At 44.0% G+C, this 14,725-nt stretch overlaps 1 protein-coding gene across 7 annotated transcripts; it reads right to left on the bottom strand.

Annotated features, from left to right (window-relative positions):
• LOC118779963 (E3 ubiquitin-protein ligase NRDP1) lies at window positions 1–14,195 on the bottom strand. Of its 7 annotated transcripts, none has more exons than XM_036532321.1 (7): window positions 14,046–14,195; window positions 10,901–11,028; window positions 8,237–8,351; window positions 5,571–5,842; window positions 4,751–4,886; window positions 1,343–1,446; window positions 1–845 (listed from the first exon to the last, which is right to left on the bottom strand). In XM_036532321.1, the coding sequence occupies exons 3-7, from the start codon at window positions 8,324–8,326 to the stop codon at window positions 491–493; spliced, it is 957 nt and encodes a 318-aa protein (XP_036388214.1). In that variant the 5' UTR covers window positions 8,327–8,351; window positions 10,901–11,028; window positions 14,046–14,195; the 3' UTR covers window positions 1–490. The 7 variants fall into 7 exon arrangements, with proteins under 7 accessions (XP_036388214.1, XP_036388215.1, XP_036388219.1 ...); XM_036532322.1 differs by having other exon boundaries at window positions 10,910–11,028; XM_036532326.1 differs by lacking the exon at window positions 14,046–14,195 and adding an exon at window positions 13,854–13,922.
• Window positions 14,196–14,725: the final 530 nt, after the last annotated feature.

Genomic DNA, 14,725 nt, shown 5'->3' with positions numbered 1-14,725 from the left:
TAAATTTATATGAAGCATGTGAACAGCTGGAAGCATATGAGGGTAGAGGTTCTGCTTTTTCCCCTCCTTTTCAAGTCTGCAAAGTGGAACACCCTGTGGTTGCCGTAGAGGGGTGAGAAGGCAAGATAGGATACAATCATGACTCTACTGCAAGCGATGCTCTTCTCATATGCACTTTATCCCTGAAAACCACCTGGGTGCTGGTAATGTGGCGACGCTCCCCCCCTTCCTTTCTACAGCGTGATTTTAACATTTGTTTAACGTTAATGACGTTAATGTCCTTTGCTCTCCGTCCACCCTGCCATTCGGACAGTCATGACTGAACCCTAACCCATCGGCTTGTTTGCACAGCAGGCTATTGGAGGAGAGCTGGGTCAGAGGAGGGGTGGCAGGATGGGGCAGGAACAGGGTGGGGGTGGGGAGTGATGGCATTTGCAGGTCCACCGATCTGGGGGTTAGTGGCCTTTCCCTCTGTCCTCCTGTGGCGGGGCTATAGGATCTCTTCCACGCCGTGTGCGAAGATCATGACGAGCCCGGGCTCCAGGATCATGTCCTCGCCCATGTGCTGGTTCTCGCAGGCCATCACCACCACCGCCTGCTTGCCCGGGATGCGCTTGGCCACGTAGTTCTCGTAGTAGCGGCGGTTCATCTGCCGTGTCTCCAGCGTGGCCAGGCCCTGTGGCCAGTTGCGCTCGTGCGCATTCTCGATCAGGTCATTGACGATGGACAACGGGCAGCCACTGTCAATCAGCGAGCGCTTGATCACCGCCTGCAGGACAGCGTCCGGCGTCGAGATCATGCCCCCCCAGCGCGTCACTCGAGCTGGCTGGAGGGAGTTCACCCACCTGGGGAGGGAGGGGAGACGGGGAGGGAGAGGGAGAAGGAGAGGGAGGAGAGGGAGGAGAGAGAGAAGGAGGAGAGAGAGAGGGGAGGGGGGAGAAACGGAGGGAGAGGGAGAAGATGGAAGGAGAGAGAGAGTCAGGGAGGGAGAGGGAGAGAATGTGGAGGGAGAGAGAAGGTGAGGGAAAGAGAGAGAGAGAAAGATGGGAGGAGGGAGAGACATGGAGAGATAAAGATGGGAGGAGGGAGAGACACAGGGAGAGAGAATTTGGAAGTAAGAGAGAGAATAGAGGGAAAGAGTGACAGAAATAGCAATAGGGAGGGAGAGATGTAGACAGAGGGAGAAATGCACCACACTTGCTTTTACACTCCAGACTCCAGACAGACTACCTTGTATGAAAGACCTTGTATGAAAAACACAGTTGTTCAGACAGAGATGGAGAGAGCCTCTGAGTCAGAAGGCGGAGGGAGAGGCAGAGGAAGTGATGTGTGAAGCACTCACTCTAGAATCTCGTTGTACTCTATGGTCTCCTCCAGGTTCTGCAAGTTAGGGTTTGCGCTGCGTATGGCCCTCATGTACGCCTTCAGGAGCTGGATGTCCCGTTTCTTACACACAAGAATAAAACGCACCGATTTCAGGACGGAGACACACACACACACACACACACACACACACACACACACACACAACCTGAATGAGACCCTGCTCTCCTCCTGAGCCTGAATCCATCACATGGACACCAATTCATTTCTTTACTCTCACAGATATGTACATTTCATAATCAAAAGCAAAAAATAAGTTACAAAAGACCATTTGCCTATAATATTTACATTTAATGAATTGTGATATCTAATCAGTTAGTCAAGTCTTCTACTGCCCGACTCTGGGGTAGCTATTTTAAGGAGAGAGAACTGTCATGGTTCATTTTGAACACTGTGACTGCAAAAGCGCATCATTTTTTCACTCTAAGCCTCTAGTTCAAAGTCCAAAGTATCTGCAGAGTAATGCACTCAGCTGCTGAATTACTGGAGAACTCTCACAGACAGGTATTTACAGTAGCAGATGTGTAGGGTATGGCTCGGTCCAAATCATTCACCTGTTGGCAAACACTGAGTCTGAGTGTCTGTCTGCTTTCAGCTAACATGTTTGTGTGTACATGGAGCAGCATGATATAGCAGTCAGGAGGAATGCTCGTAACCCATAGGCTGCTGGTTTGATTCCCTGGTGGGATGCTGATGTTGTACCCCTGGACACATTACTGCACCTGAACTGCCTCAGTAAAATATCCAGCTCTAGAAAAATGGCTAACTTGTAAAAAACTGTCGGCTATATAAAGTTGCTCTCAAGAAGAGCCTCTCTTAAGAAACTGTAATGTGAGCCTGTATGTGTGTGTGTGTGTGTGTGTGTGTGTGTGTGTGTGTGTGTGTGTGTGTGTGTGTGTAAGTATGCAAAAAGCCCAGTCTTTTTTTACTCCACGGGGCTGCAAACCCTGAATGGGGTAGCACGCCATTTGTTGTCACTAGGGGTGGGACAAAATATTGATACAGGAATATATCGTATTACTTCCTCTTGCGATACGTTATCAATACACTGGTGCCAAATATCGATATTTTTATTAAAACATGCAGGCGCTATAAACGGATTCCCCCGCCAATTTGACTTACCAGAGTCATTACTTCATGACTCCTCATGGTGGTGCTTATCAAATGAATGAGGGTAAACTTGCAGTGAAGAAATGCGCACAACTTGTCTTTCTCGGTCCTCCCTGGAAATGAGACCTGTTCAACTCAATTTCAGTAAGTAACGCTGACTAAACGGTTTGGATGGCAGAGACTGTTGTTTATAAGCAGCTTCAGTTGAGTAATTAGCTAGGTAGCTCCTACTTACAAAATTGTCTAAACTGAAAGGTTTTATCGCTAGTATTCTGCGTCATTGGGCAGTTAAACAAAAGCTTATCTACCAAACATTATCCAAAAAACAGAAAGTGGTTAAAGCATCACAGTCTCAGCTCGAATTTGTCTTTGGTTCCCATTAGCGATTACTTAACTAACGTTACCTAGTCTTTTCCCTGACCACCCTCAACATAGCTCCAGACCTATACCCCGATGGTACTACCTAGATAACGGCTAGCTACGTTGCATAATGCTTAAACTTGCAGACACTCATTTTAATAACTTGCTTTATGGTTAATTTGATAACATAACTAAGTAGGTCATCATCAGACAACTGACCGCCATAAAGACGTAACAGCTGTAGGATCAACTAGCTAGCCAGCTACAGGGCATCGACTTAACTTAGATAAATTAGCTAACGTTTCTTAGCTGGCAAAGTAGTAACGTTATGCAATTTAAAGAGGAAAAAACATCTTCACTTACGGCTGTCAAGTCAGCCAATCGGTCCCTCATCACACTTCTTTCTTTCTACCAAAGTCGGTTTTAAAAAAAAAAAAAAAAATCACCTAGCGTGCTAGCTAACTCCCTCTTACAATGTAATCCAATATCTTGGTACTATTTCCCAGAATGAAGTTGAAAGTGTATCACACACATCGGTTGTTGTATACGGTGATTGTTTTTTGCTGTTAACTTCCCCATATAAGAATGAGCAGCAGTGCTTAGGGTTTTCCATGGTTTGTGTCTTCCCTTACGGTTAGCCAACCTCCCAACTCCTCAAAACTAATTTGAACTGCGGCTTGGCCTCGGAAACGCCTCACGCCACGCTCACAATCGTCCACACACACCATCACCACATCAGTAGAGACTGGAGAAAGGGCGTATTCAGTAAAAACAGTTTCGTACTGATGGTGTGGGGTCGTGTAGCGCTCTAATACGTAAACTAGACTGAACGATTTAACCATTACAAGCCAATCCAGGTAGTTCATGACACATAGGAGCTTGTCATCAATGTGTCCCTACAAGAAATAACGGAGCCAGCTGATAATGGGAAATATGCTACTCAGTGTTCTCAATCCTACTCCTGGAGACCCACTGTCCTGCATATCATCTATGTATCCTTGCTCCAAACACATGTGATTAGTGTGATTAACATGCTCTTGATTAAATTAGGAGTGCTCAGCTAATCAAAAGTGCCACTGATGAGTTCAGTCGGGTAGGTAGAGCAGGGAAAGATGGAAAACATGCAGGACAGTGGGCCTCCAGCAGCAGGATTGAGAAACACTGGCGCTACATTATCTAGCTTGTCACCTAGCCTAACCACTGTATTTCAATACAAATGGAGGCCATACAGATTACATCTAATGTAAAATATAGAATGAACTCATGACTTGAATTGAATGACTTTAATTGCCGCAAAATATGTAACACAACGGCTGCATTTTCCTATGCCATCTGGAGTCAGAATTTGCAAAGTTTAGATAATTAAATAAATTCTGTGAAACTGACACCACAATGTAGTGAATAAATACATAATTCCTGCTTTTTGCTTTTTTATGGGTATTTTTTCTTCTTCAGTTACACAGATATCATGATGTATTGTAGATGATTGTCTTGCAATGTATCGAGTATCACAGAATCACAGTATTGTGATAACATCGTTATCGTGGGCAACATATCATGATAGTATTGTATCGTGAGTTACTCTGTGAATCCCACCCCTAGTTGTCACTAAGTCTGTGTTCACAAAAAATTGCTACGAGTGTTTTGGTACCATCCATTTCTGTGCTAAATTGATAAAACAGCAAATATTACTATCATAGGTCAATGTCCTGGTCAATAGGAGAGATATAAAGATTAGTTTAAAAGACAGCTACTTTTTAAACACAGTTTTACTTTGTGTTCTACATTTCACACACATTTTTGTGTGCTCTACACATCAGTGTTCACATGTCCATGCCCATGTTCAGCTATGTGGTGTGGAGTTTCTCAGTGCCTATATTTAAAGGTGGTTTCTGACCTGCTCGGCCAACTGGTGCTTGTGCTCAGCGGCAGTCTTCTCCAGCTCTGCGATCTTCGTCTGCTGCTGCTGCACCACAGTGCGCAGGTGTTTGATACAGTTGTGGTCGGGCAACTCATCTTTTGGCATCTCCAGCCTGAGCAAAAGGAGGGTTCAGACAATGAAGACACCAACCCCCAACTTACCAGCAAGAGGAAGGGACAGGGAACAAAAACACTAACCCCAACTTACTAGCAAGAGGAGGGGACAAAGAATGAAGATACTAACCCCCAACTCAGTTTTCTATGTTATACTGGCAGAGAAGCCTGTGAAACTAGGAACCTCAGCCAGAGATCCTGTCCATTTTAACACTCTTTTGAATATTTGGTATTGGACTGAAATATGTCAAAATACAACATACCCAAATTTAACTGGACATGCTGCTTTACTAAGGGCAGAGCCAAGTTGCTGACCAGAGGTGTTGGGTGGTGAAAAATAGGCCACTGTTACAATGGGACGGTGGATCAGATTTACAATGAGATATTTAAAAAATATAACTCACTCACCCAGGACCCACACCCGCTCACAGATCCACACCAACCTACTCACCCACACACTCACTGACTCTTTCTCAAGCCCCCAGCCCTCTCCCATAGGTCTCACTAACCCACTAACCTAAAGCCCTCACTAGCCCACAGGTCTCACTAGCCCACTAACTCACAAGTCTCACTAGCGCACTAACCCCCAAGTCTCACTCAACCACCCACCCACAGATCTCACTCAACCACCCACTTACCCACTCACCTGCAGCCCTCAGTAACCCACCCACTAACCCACTCACCCGCAGCCCTCCTCGCACATGACGGGCCTCTTGGGGTTGTGCTCACAGTCCTTGAGGTGGGACTGCAGCTGGTCGAGGCGCAGCACAACCTTGCAGCCGAATCCCGCGTTGTCGCAGGTTATCTGCAGCTTGGAGAGCATGTTGCGCATGATGCGGGGCACGGGCCGCAGGTGGGCCAGCGTGACCACGGTGCGGTCCACCGGGCAGATCTGCTGCTGCGAAAACCACTGCGTGATGCAGGTGTTGCAGAAGGCATGCTCACAGTGAGGGGCCTGAGGGAGACAAGGGGAGAGAGGCCGGTGAGCAGGGGCCAGACACAGGCCATCCACCATACTCTGCTCACCTCTGCTGGGGTGAATGATCTCCACACACGATACAGTGTCACCTGGAAACAGTTCACTTCGATAATCAACATCAGAACATGGGGCAATTCTGGTGTATGGAAGCACATTGTAATGGCTTCTTTAAAAGAAATGCCAGTTAATAGTCATAGTCAATAGTTTATGGCAAGTCATGAGTGAGGTAAAGCTTCAGTTATGACAGAAGGCCAGAGGACCTGCTGTTAGTGAATGAACTCCACTGAAAGGGATCACTGTTCAGGGCCATGAGGGAGTATAAAAGAACCACCTTCCTTTCTGGATTTACTGGTGGGCCCTAAGGGGATATGAATAAACTTCCTGTTGGATTTACTGCAGGCCCTGAGGGGGGTATAAATAGACCTCCCTCCCACTGGACTTGCTGTGGGCCCAGAGGGAGTATAAATGACCCTCTTTTTCCATTTGATTCACTGTGGGCCCTGAGGAGGTTATCAGTATACCACCCCTCTCTGACACCCTCTCAAAAACAGAAACAGAATCTCTGGCAGAAGTGCAGCCTAGTGGTGAGGGGAAGGCTTCATAACCAAAGGGTTGCTGGTTGGATTCCCTGCTGGGCCACTGCTGCTGTACCCTTGGGCAAGATATTTAAACCACAATTGTCTCAGTAAATATCCAGCTGTAAAAATGGATAAAATGCTAACCTATGTAAGCCGCTCTGGATAATAACGTCTGCTAAATGACAAAATGAAATGAAAATGAGAATCTCAAACACAAGGTCACCTGAGGGCACAGAGAAGTAATTAAGAGAAATGCTGTTTCAACTTCTTCCTTTTCTGCACTTTTTACCAGCCAAGTATCTCTGTAATGAAAGGTAAGAATGACAACGTGAAAAGTATTAATGTATTGGCATGATAACTGTGGCTATGCAAGACTGAGTGCAGATGCCAGCCACCAATTGTATTGATTTCCATTTGTACTCAGTCCCTATGCCCTAAACCTGAGCCAGAGTTTTCTGTCTGCTTCCTCTCTGTGCCCTAACCCCGAGAGAGTTTTCTGTCTGCTTGCTCTCTGTGCCCTAAACCTGAACCTGAGTTTTCTGTCTGCTTCCTGTCTTGCTGCCAGCTTGCTGCGCAAAGCCTGTCAGCTGGGCTGGCTGGTAAACCCACACGAGAAGGTCTTTACAGTAAATGGGCTACTGTATCCACACACACACACACACACACACACACACACACACCATGACTCACCCACACAAGGAGCTAAAAAGTAAATGGCCTGCTATACCAACACACAAAAACACATACACAGAGCTATTTTCACAGTAAATGAAAAGACTCAGACACATTGCCTCACACACATGCATACAGAAACGCATATTCACTCAGCTACACACACTGACTCACACCTTCTTTGAATCAGTCACAGATTCACACCTAAGTGCACTTTACTTTCAGCACAAAATACTGCATCCAAGGAAAAAAGGAAACCCTGCAATGTGCAAGGACAAACACACCCATTAAGGACGCCTGCAGCAAGCATAAAAACCTACCACAACAATTACAGCCATTACAAGCATTTACAAACAGGCACTCACCTGATGGACTGTCTAGAAGGAAGTTAACGTAAGATGAGCAATTTGCGCAGAGGGGAACCATCCAAACGCCCTTTGTTGACAGGAGACTCCAAACTGACTACATGTGAGGACCCTACCCCTGCGTGTCCTCTGTTTGCTAGCCAGCATCCTGCACTGCACACAGGCTGTGAGACTCGTGCGCAGATGTGCACCCTCCAGAGCTCTGCGAAATCCGACACAGGCTGTGCGTCTCCGTCTACCCCCCCCGCCCCGTCCTGACGGATGAGCACGCCGCTTCTCGCTCTCCTTCTCCCTTTCTCTCTCTTGGTCCATCTCTTATAACCCCTCAACCTTTCGTTGGCATGGTAACGTTGCTGCCTCTGTGCTGGGGGTTCATGACTTTGCAATGGGTTATGAATGAGCCTGAAAAAATGAGGGATTCACAAACAGAAAAAACTTCTCCCCCTCTTCAGTTCTACCACTTCAACAGTCCAAGATTTGATACAGGCCCTTACTACCCAGCATCGTGTTTGGACATGTGAACAAACACACGTGCACACACATGCATGCATGCACGCACGCGCATACAAGTAAAATCATACTAGGCGCACAATATAAATCATGTAATTGCTATGCAGATTAAACTGCCTTATTTCCCTATTTCCAATAATAATCTGCCACAGGTCGATTGATCCAGCAGTTGTGTTCAGACCTTTCTTTAACATGGCCGTGTGTACAGACCCCACCGCAGTAAGGGGGCAGAGGAAGACACTCACCTGCACAGGCTCTTCTAGAACTCCACTGCAGATGGGACACAGCAGGTCCTCGTCCACTTCCCCTTGGAACCTGGTGACGTCGTAGCCCATGGCACATTAAAGGCACCTCCCAAACCTGCAGGAGCAAGCCACTGATGTGTACTCTACCAGGATAAACCACGGTTAAAAATTACACCGCCAAAACGTCAACCACGAGTCACTGGGGTTACATGCAGACAGGAAAACTAGGTTATGGTTTCAGAGGGCACATTTTAATGTCTTTATGGATGCCAATGCCATATAAAAAAACAAGACTCCATACAAAACACATGTACAGATCTGATCCCCTACATGACACCTAGTAACTAAACAGAGACCATTGGTATACAGTACTATGGCCACATACATAAAGCACTCAGATGTATGGGACATGAATACTGTGTGGAGAGAGCTTCAGTGAAAGCCAATTGCAAGATGGGAAGCACAGACAACATCACATCATATTCCTATAGTTTTAGGTCAGGAAAACCTAGAGCCATAGGAACTGTAGCCACAAAACTGTAAAATTCAGCAATATCTAAACTTTTAAGTTTTAAGTTAAGTACAAACTTGGTAATATTAGGTGACTAACACCTACAGCAACAACTACAAAATGCGGATGAAAAGCATGCATCGAATAGGGCAGTGATATGTTTGACAGGTGATCCCGAGAATGACCAATAATGACCCGTAAATGTGGAAGAAAAACTTGGTGCAAATGGTAGATATTAAAGATAGACTTCCTATCATGTACCACAGTGCCTGCCTCATATTGGCTGGCAAAGTCTACATGTTAGAGCCCTTTCCTGTTTGGTATTTGACCTCTAAACTACTGTCCTATGATGTATTACTGTGCTACCCTTGAGATATGTGGCATAACTTACATTTTGGAGTACAGTTCCCAGCATGCATGCAAACAAGGAAAATGGGGCTGGCAAAACCTACAAAACAGTGAAACTGCAGCCAAAATCCTGGTTTTGGCATGCTCTGTTCCAGGTATCCAGGCCAATTACTGCTAGGTATTATAAGATATTATGGCTTCATAAAACTGATTACAAGAGTTTCACTCCACCAATCCAGTCAATCAAATGTCTGTGAATTCATTTGTTCTGAATTTCACATTTGGTATCTGCATTCTGAACGACAACAGAGGAGCATTCGAATGCTGCTGGTGTATGCATGTGAAAGGGCTCTCGATCACGAGACTTCTGTCCTTGAGATGGCATACGGTGTTCTAATCGCCAACAGCAAAGCAAGGTAACATGAGAGCTCCCTCTGCTGCAGCCTCACCTTTTTGCCTGCCGCTAGTTAAAAGTGCTGCGAAGGTCGTTTCTAAATAAAGGGGATTATTGATTCTGAAATGCAAACAGCCTGCACAACAACTGTTCTAGGCTGGAAGAGACTGGGGAGCAAAACATAATAACAGAAATTAAAAGGTAATGAGAAAAGCACAATAAACAAGACTTCCATGCAGTAGCAGTCTTAAACAATCCTAGCTGAAGACCCTTTTACTCATAAAACCAAGGCAGTGTATTGGGCATTAATCTTCTACTTTTACATCCGTTTTAAAAAAATCTCTTTAAACTTTCTTTTAATTATCTCTCCTCTTTATTAGATTTTTATAACCTGAACTTGCATTAGATCATTTATTTGAATTAAACCAGCTTTTTGAATTGAATTATACCTACTTTTTAATTGCCTACACCGTTTTATAAGCTTATTTTAACTGCCTTATTAACTGACTTGCTGCAACACTTTGTGTTCCCTTTTTCTACTATTTGAAAAGCATTTCGAACATCATGTGAGCACTTTATATTAATCTTGGAATACAATCCCAACCAACAGTAGCAGCTTTAAAGACATTTTCCTCTTGACCAATGCCTTCACAAACTGTGATACATTAATGTTTATGTAATCATTATGGATAGATTCTAGTGAGCAAAACGAAATCCTAAAGTAAATGCTTCATTCAGTAAATGTTCTAATGTCTTAACCCTTTCGTGCGTATGGTCACACCGGTGCGATTAGTCGTTTAGCACGTACGCACTAAAACCGCTGGGATTAGAAAACTAGATTGGAAAAATTCTAGCTAATTTTAGCTTTGATGAAACAGCGATTTAACATTAAAAATATAGCAAATGCTAACTGAAAACTATGAGAAGCTTAATAACGCTAATGGAAACATAACAAACCATGTAACGTAATACGCACGCTACATAGCATAAAAAATAAGCTACGTGCGAAAGGGTTAAGAGTGAAATGCTGCCACACTTTTGAGGTCTTTGGTCGTGAAGTGTTGCCATCTCTATTGTTCACTCCAGTAAAGCAACATAGCTTAGGCTACATGTCTGAGCATTTCCGAGTCAGCAAGAAAAACACACCCAATGATGTCACCAACCAAAAGACAATTAAATTCGTTTGCAACTAATTTGGTCATCGATTTTAGTCGACTACGTCGATTATTTGTTGCACCCCTAATGAACAGACATTCATATATTACAAGGTGAAGAAATATATAGTGGCTTTAGGTACTTTCCACCTAACTGCCAAGCATGTACTGTAAGATTTCTGTGAAAAATGTTGTTTTGAGATGTTCCTTTCATATGTAGAAGCAGTGGGGAGATGCTGGAGAGAGTGGAGCTTTACCTCACTCACATGTGTATTTCATCTCTTGGAGCTGGACTCCTTTCTCCCTTGCAGGTCACATGGACTGATCCTCCAAAGGTACAGTTTGGGGTGGGATGAGGGGGGTGTTCAAAATGACTGAGGAGATGCTGCAGACCACAAAAAGAAAGGCGAGATTTCATCAAATAGTTCTGCTGTGCAAAAAAATGTAAGCTGAAACATAACTTTCTGCTTACAGACAACAGGTGGACAACTAAAAAGCAACTAAAATAATCCATAACCTAATGTTCTGCGTTTTAAGAATGACGATATCAATCGTAAAATCTTGTCTGCCATAATCTGAGGTATCAGAAGCGGTTTCCAAAAACCAGTAACAGCCTTCATCAAAAATGCAAAACCTTAGTTTTGCACCTGAAAATAACATTATATGACACTCCGTATCAATAACGTACCACTGCAATATGACCTGGTGTGTAGTATACAGGCTGTGGTCTTACAGTCACCCAAGCAGTAAAATGATAGTAATTACTTTCCAAAACTGTAATTAATTTGACCATTGTGGCTGGAAAAACGGGTCAGTTTAGTAAGGCCTTCTTTCCTGAGAAAAAGAAGACTGCAGCCATGTTGAACTTCATCTTTGCTCATTCAATTCAACATCAGTTCTTACCAGTGGTTACAAAGGACGAGAGTGACAGCATACAACCGGAATCTACCCATTCTGGATTCTTAACGCAGATTTAGCTATGCTACATGCAGGATACCTACTTTACATCAACATGACCTGACCAAAATATGAAATTGTTTGTAATTTAGGCCAAACAAAGACTGAAAAATATCTTGAACATCTGTCAACTTCACTTAGGTGTGTGGATGAATCATGGGTCCTAATCCTGGAGGGGCTGAGAAGACTTGAGAATGCAGGGGCAGTCAGAGGTGATCTGTGCAAAATGACCACAAGTTTAAAGGTACAGGTATCATTTATCCTGCAGCCTACCTCTAACAGAGCAAAATCAGTAAGTGTTTCAGAATAAACCTCTCGGAAAATGTTTAGCTGGAATGTGCCACACACACATTAATTCTGTTGGAAATGCTTTGGTGTGCACTTTGTACATTCCAACTGATTTCCCCTGGGTTTTAGGCCTATCTGTCATTATTTTTGTTGTTTACAAAGCACAGTCATGCCCACGTGGAAAATTTTTCCCAGGTTCCTGGCCATAATGAAGCATACTATAAAGCAGTATAGCACATGAGGGACAGTTGTGTTGCTTTAAAAGAAGTGCCTTTTGGAAATGGAGGACAGTTGGGGAATGTCGTTCATGGGCTGGCAACCAGTTCACTGCAACTACAAGCAAGTTAAAGATGAAGAGAGTGAGACAAAGGGTTCTGAAGCAAGTATGAACACTGAAAGTGTGAATTTGTAGGGCACTCTTCCCTCTCAACAAAAAACCAATGGCCAGTGCAATGGTCAGAGTCCTCTTGCATGAGTCTCCAAACCGGGGGTCTAACTCACAGTGGTCATTGGAGAGCTCTTGACATTTATTGGTAAGAGTGGGAACAAATTCCTTCTCTGGCTCTGTCAAAGCTGACCATCTAATCATCCCCCAGATTAACTGATATAAGAAATACCTCCTTCTCCACCTTAGCTGATGTGTAGTGAATGGTATGACACAGGAGGGCAATAAACACTGGTGGTAGTTGAGGCGAGTCCCCACCCAGTGTAACCCCTTTTTGAGATCCCATGCTATCTAAATCCTGCATTATCCACTGTGGTGCGGTAATAATTAATGTAACTGAGGAAGGGAGATGCATGAGAGAAATCGAACCTGCTGCCCAACCGCATCAAGGTGAAAATGACCACTTCTATCTTCATTATGAACACACTGCTGTCCAAAATGTGGCCTATCCTTACCCTACAGTCACACGGACGACATAGGAGCCCTTATGGCTTGTCGCTTATGGGCGTTCCTAGCTTCTGTTACTAGGGTTACAGAACTAATCAAAGTGTTGGATCATTTGTTTCAGCAACGTGTCACGCTGCCTTCACTCCCATTGGTAGTCGCCGTGTCGCATCGCTCAGTACTTGCATTAAATAGACCTCCATGACCTGACAAAGCCATGAACTGTCAGGACATCAATCTGCCAAAGACTTCAAATTGGTAGAACTGAAACTCCTCTCACATAACCACATTTTTATCAGTATTCCATTTGACGTTAAAATACACAAAACATCGAGTTGTTCTATGTTCTACCAAACAAAACCACTCAGCAATATACAACAGCAAAGTAAAACAAGACAGGCAGACAGTGACTTATGTTGGCGAGTTAGATACTGTGCACAGTGCGAAGGCTGGCTAGCTAGATAGCCACATACAGCAATTAGTAGAGTATGCGTATAGTAAGATTACAGTAACGTTAGCTAGCAAGCTAGCTGACAGGGATTCGCGAAAGATATGCTAAGGTTAGAAAAATAGCTATGTAGTTACGTTACAAAACATTTAAGGATAAAAAACTTGCTAAACAAAACATGTTTATCACGAAACACGAACTGATCGTATACAGTGACCGAAAAAATAGCTAGCTAAAGCTAGAAACCTAACCTAACAGACACGATGAGCGGTGCACAAACCAATTAGCTAGGTAATCAGCTAGCAAGTCTCACAAATCCTAACAGCAGTGATCTACAAAACGTAAAAACAGGCACGTTAAATATTTTGATTTATGGTGTACCAAACACACAAAGTACTGACGTATTTTAGCTTTAGTAAACGTTAGCTAGTCTAGCTGTAGCGTCACCCAGCTAGCTACCTGTTAGCAAGATTTTCACCAGCTCATCACCTTCTATATAGCGAACTGAATGCGATCAGACAGAGGGTTGCTTAATTTTCTGCAAGCAAGCAAGCTTTCTAGCTACAATGTAAATAAGGCTGTTCAGCAGGCTAGCTAAAAGGATCATAAAATATCCCACAAGTGAAACCTAGCTAGCTGGAGCTTTCGTCCATCCGCAAAGACACAGAAAGGGCTCTTCCTCGGCGAACGCAAAAGCAGCACATCCGGTGACTTTAGCTGACTATCTACTAGCAAATCTATGCTTCCTACACAACCACGCAACCCCAAGCCTAAAAAAAGATGTTATTGACACAGCACCATTAAAATATAAAACCAGAACCTGTTTCAAGTTGCTTCATTCGTGCGCGCTGTACAAGTAAATGTTATCCAATCTCTTCTTTTTGATTACCCTGCCAGCCATCTGGTAGCCATTATTCCGACTCCTGTCACTACAGTCCAGATTCCAAAGTCCAACCTCCGCTCCGCGCTGCTACGCAGCCAGTGGAGGTACCAGTCCTTAGCGATCCACGACGGATGCCCCCATCTCTCACCTCACGCACGGGCCTCTGATTGGCTCCGATGCCGATTGATGAGGCTTGGACGATTAAGGGGCGATTACACCTTGCAAGCGGTGGAGCTACAAGATTTTAACTGGTACACCCGTTTAGACTTATCCCCTTCCCAAATCGTTTGACTAAAGCAACACTTTTCTACTGGTAATTCTTTGAATTATTTTAACATTTTGAACATATTTGAACATTTCTGAAAATAGGGTAGAGTACGTGTAGCAAGAGTAAGAAGTACCTGCATGTTAAAACGTTGAAATTCGTCAAAATATTGTACTGTTGTTCCCAAGGGATTATGTCCCAATAGTCTTTAATTAAAGAAACGTTCAATTGTATTCCAACTAATTTAAATGATCAGTTTGTTATTAAACAGCTTCAGGAGTTCATAACGAGTTGATCATTTGAATCAGCTGTGTTGGAGCAGGGAGAGATCTAAAACATGCAGGACAAGGGG

Source organism: Megalops cyprinoides, chromosome 6, assembly GCF_013368585.1.
Source record: "Megalops cyprinoides isolate fMegCyp1 chromosome 6, fMegCyp1.pri, whole genome shotgun sequence".
Taxonomy (NCBI): domain Eukaryota; kingdom Metazoa; phylum Chordata; class Actinopteri; order Elopiformes; family Megalopidae; genus Megalops; species Megalops cyprinoides.
Note: the sequence above shows the minus strand (reverse complement) of the source record. Positions and strands in the feature narration are given on the sequence as shown.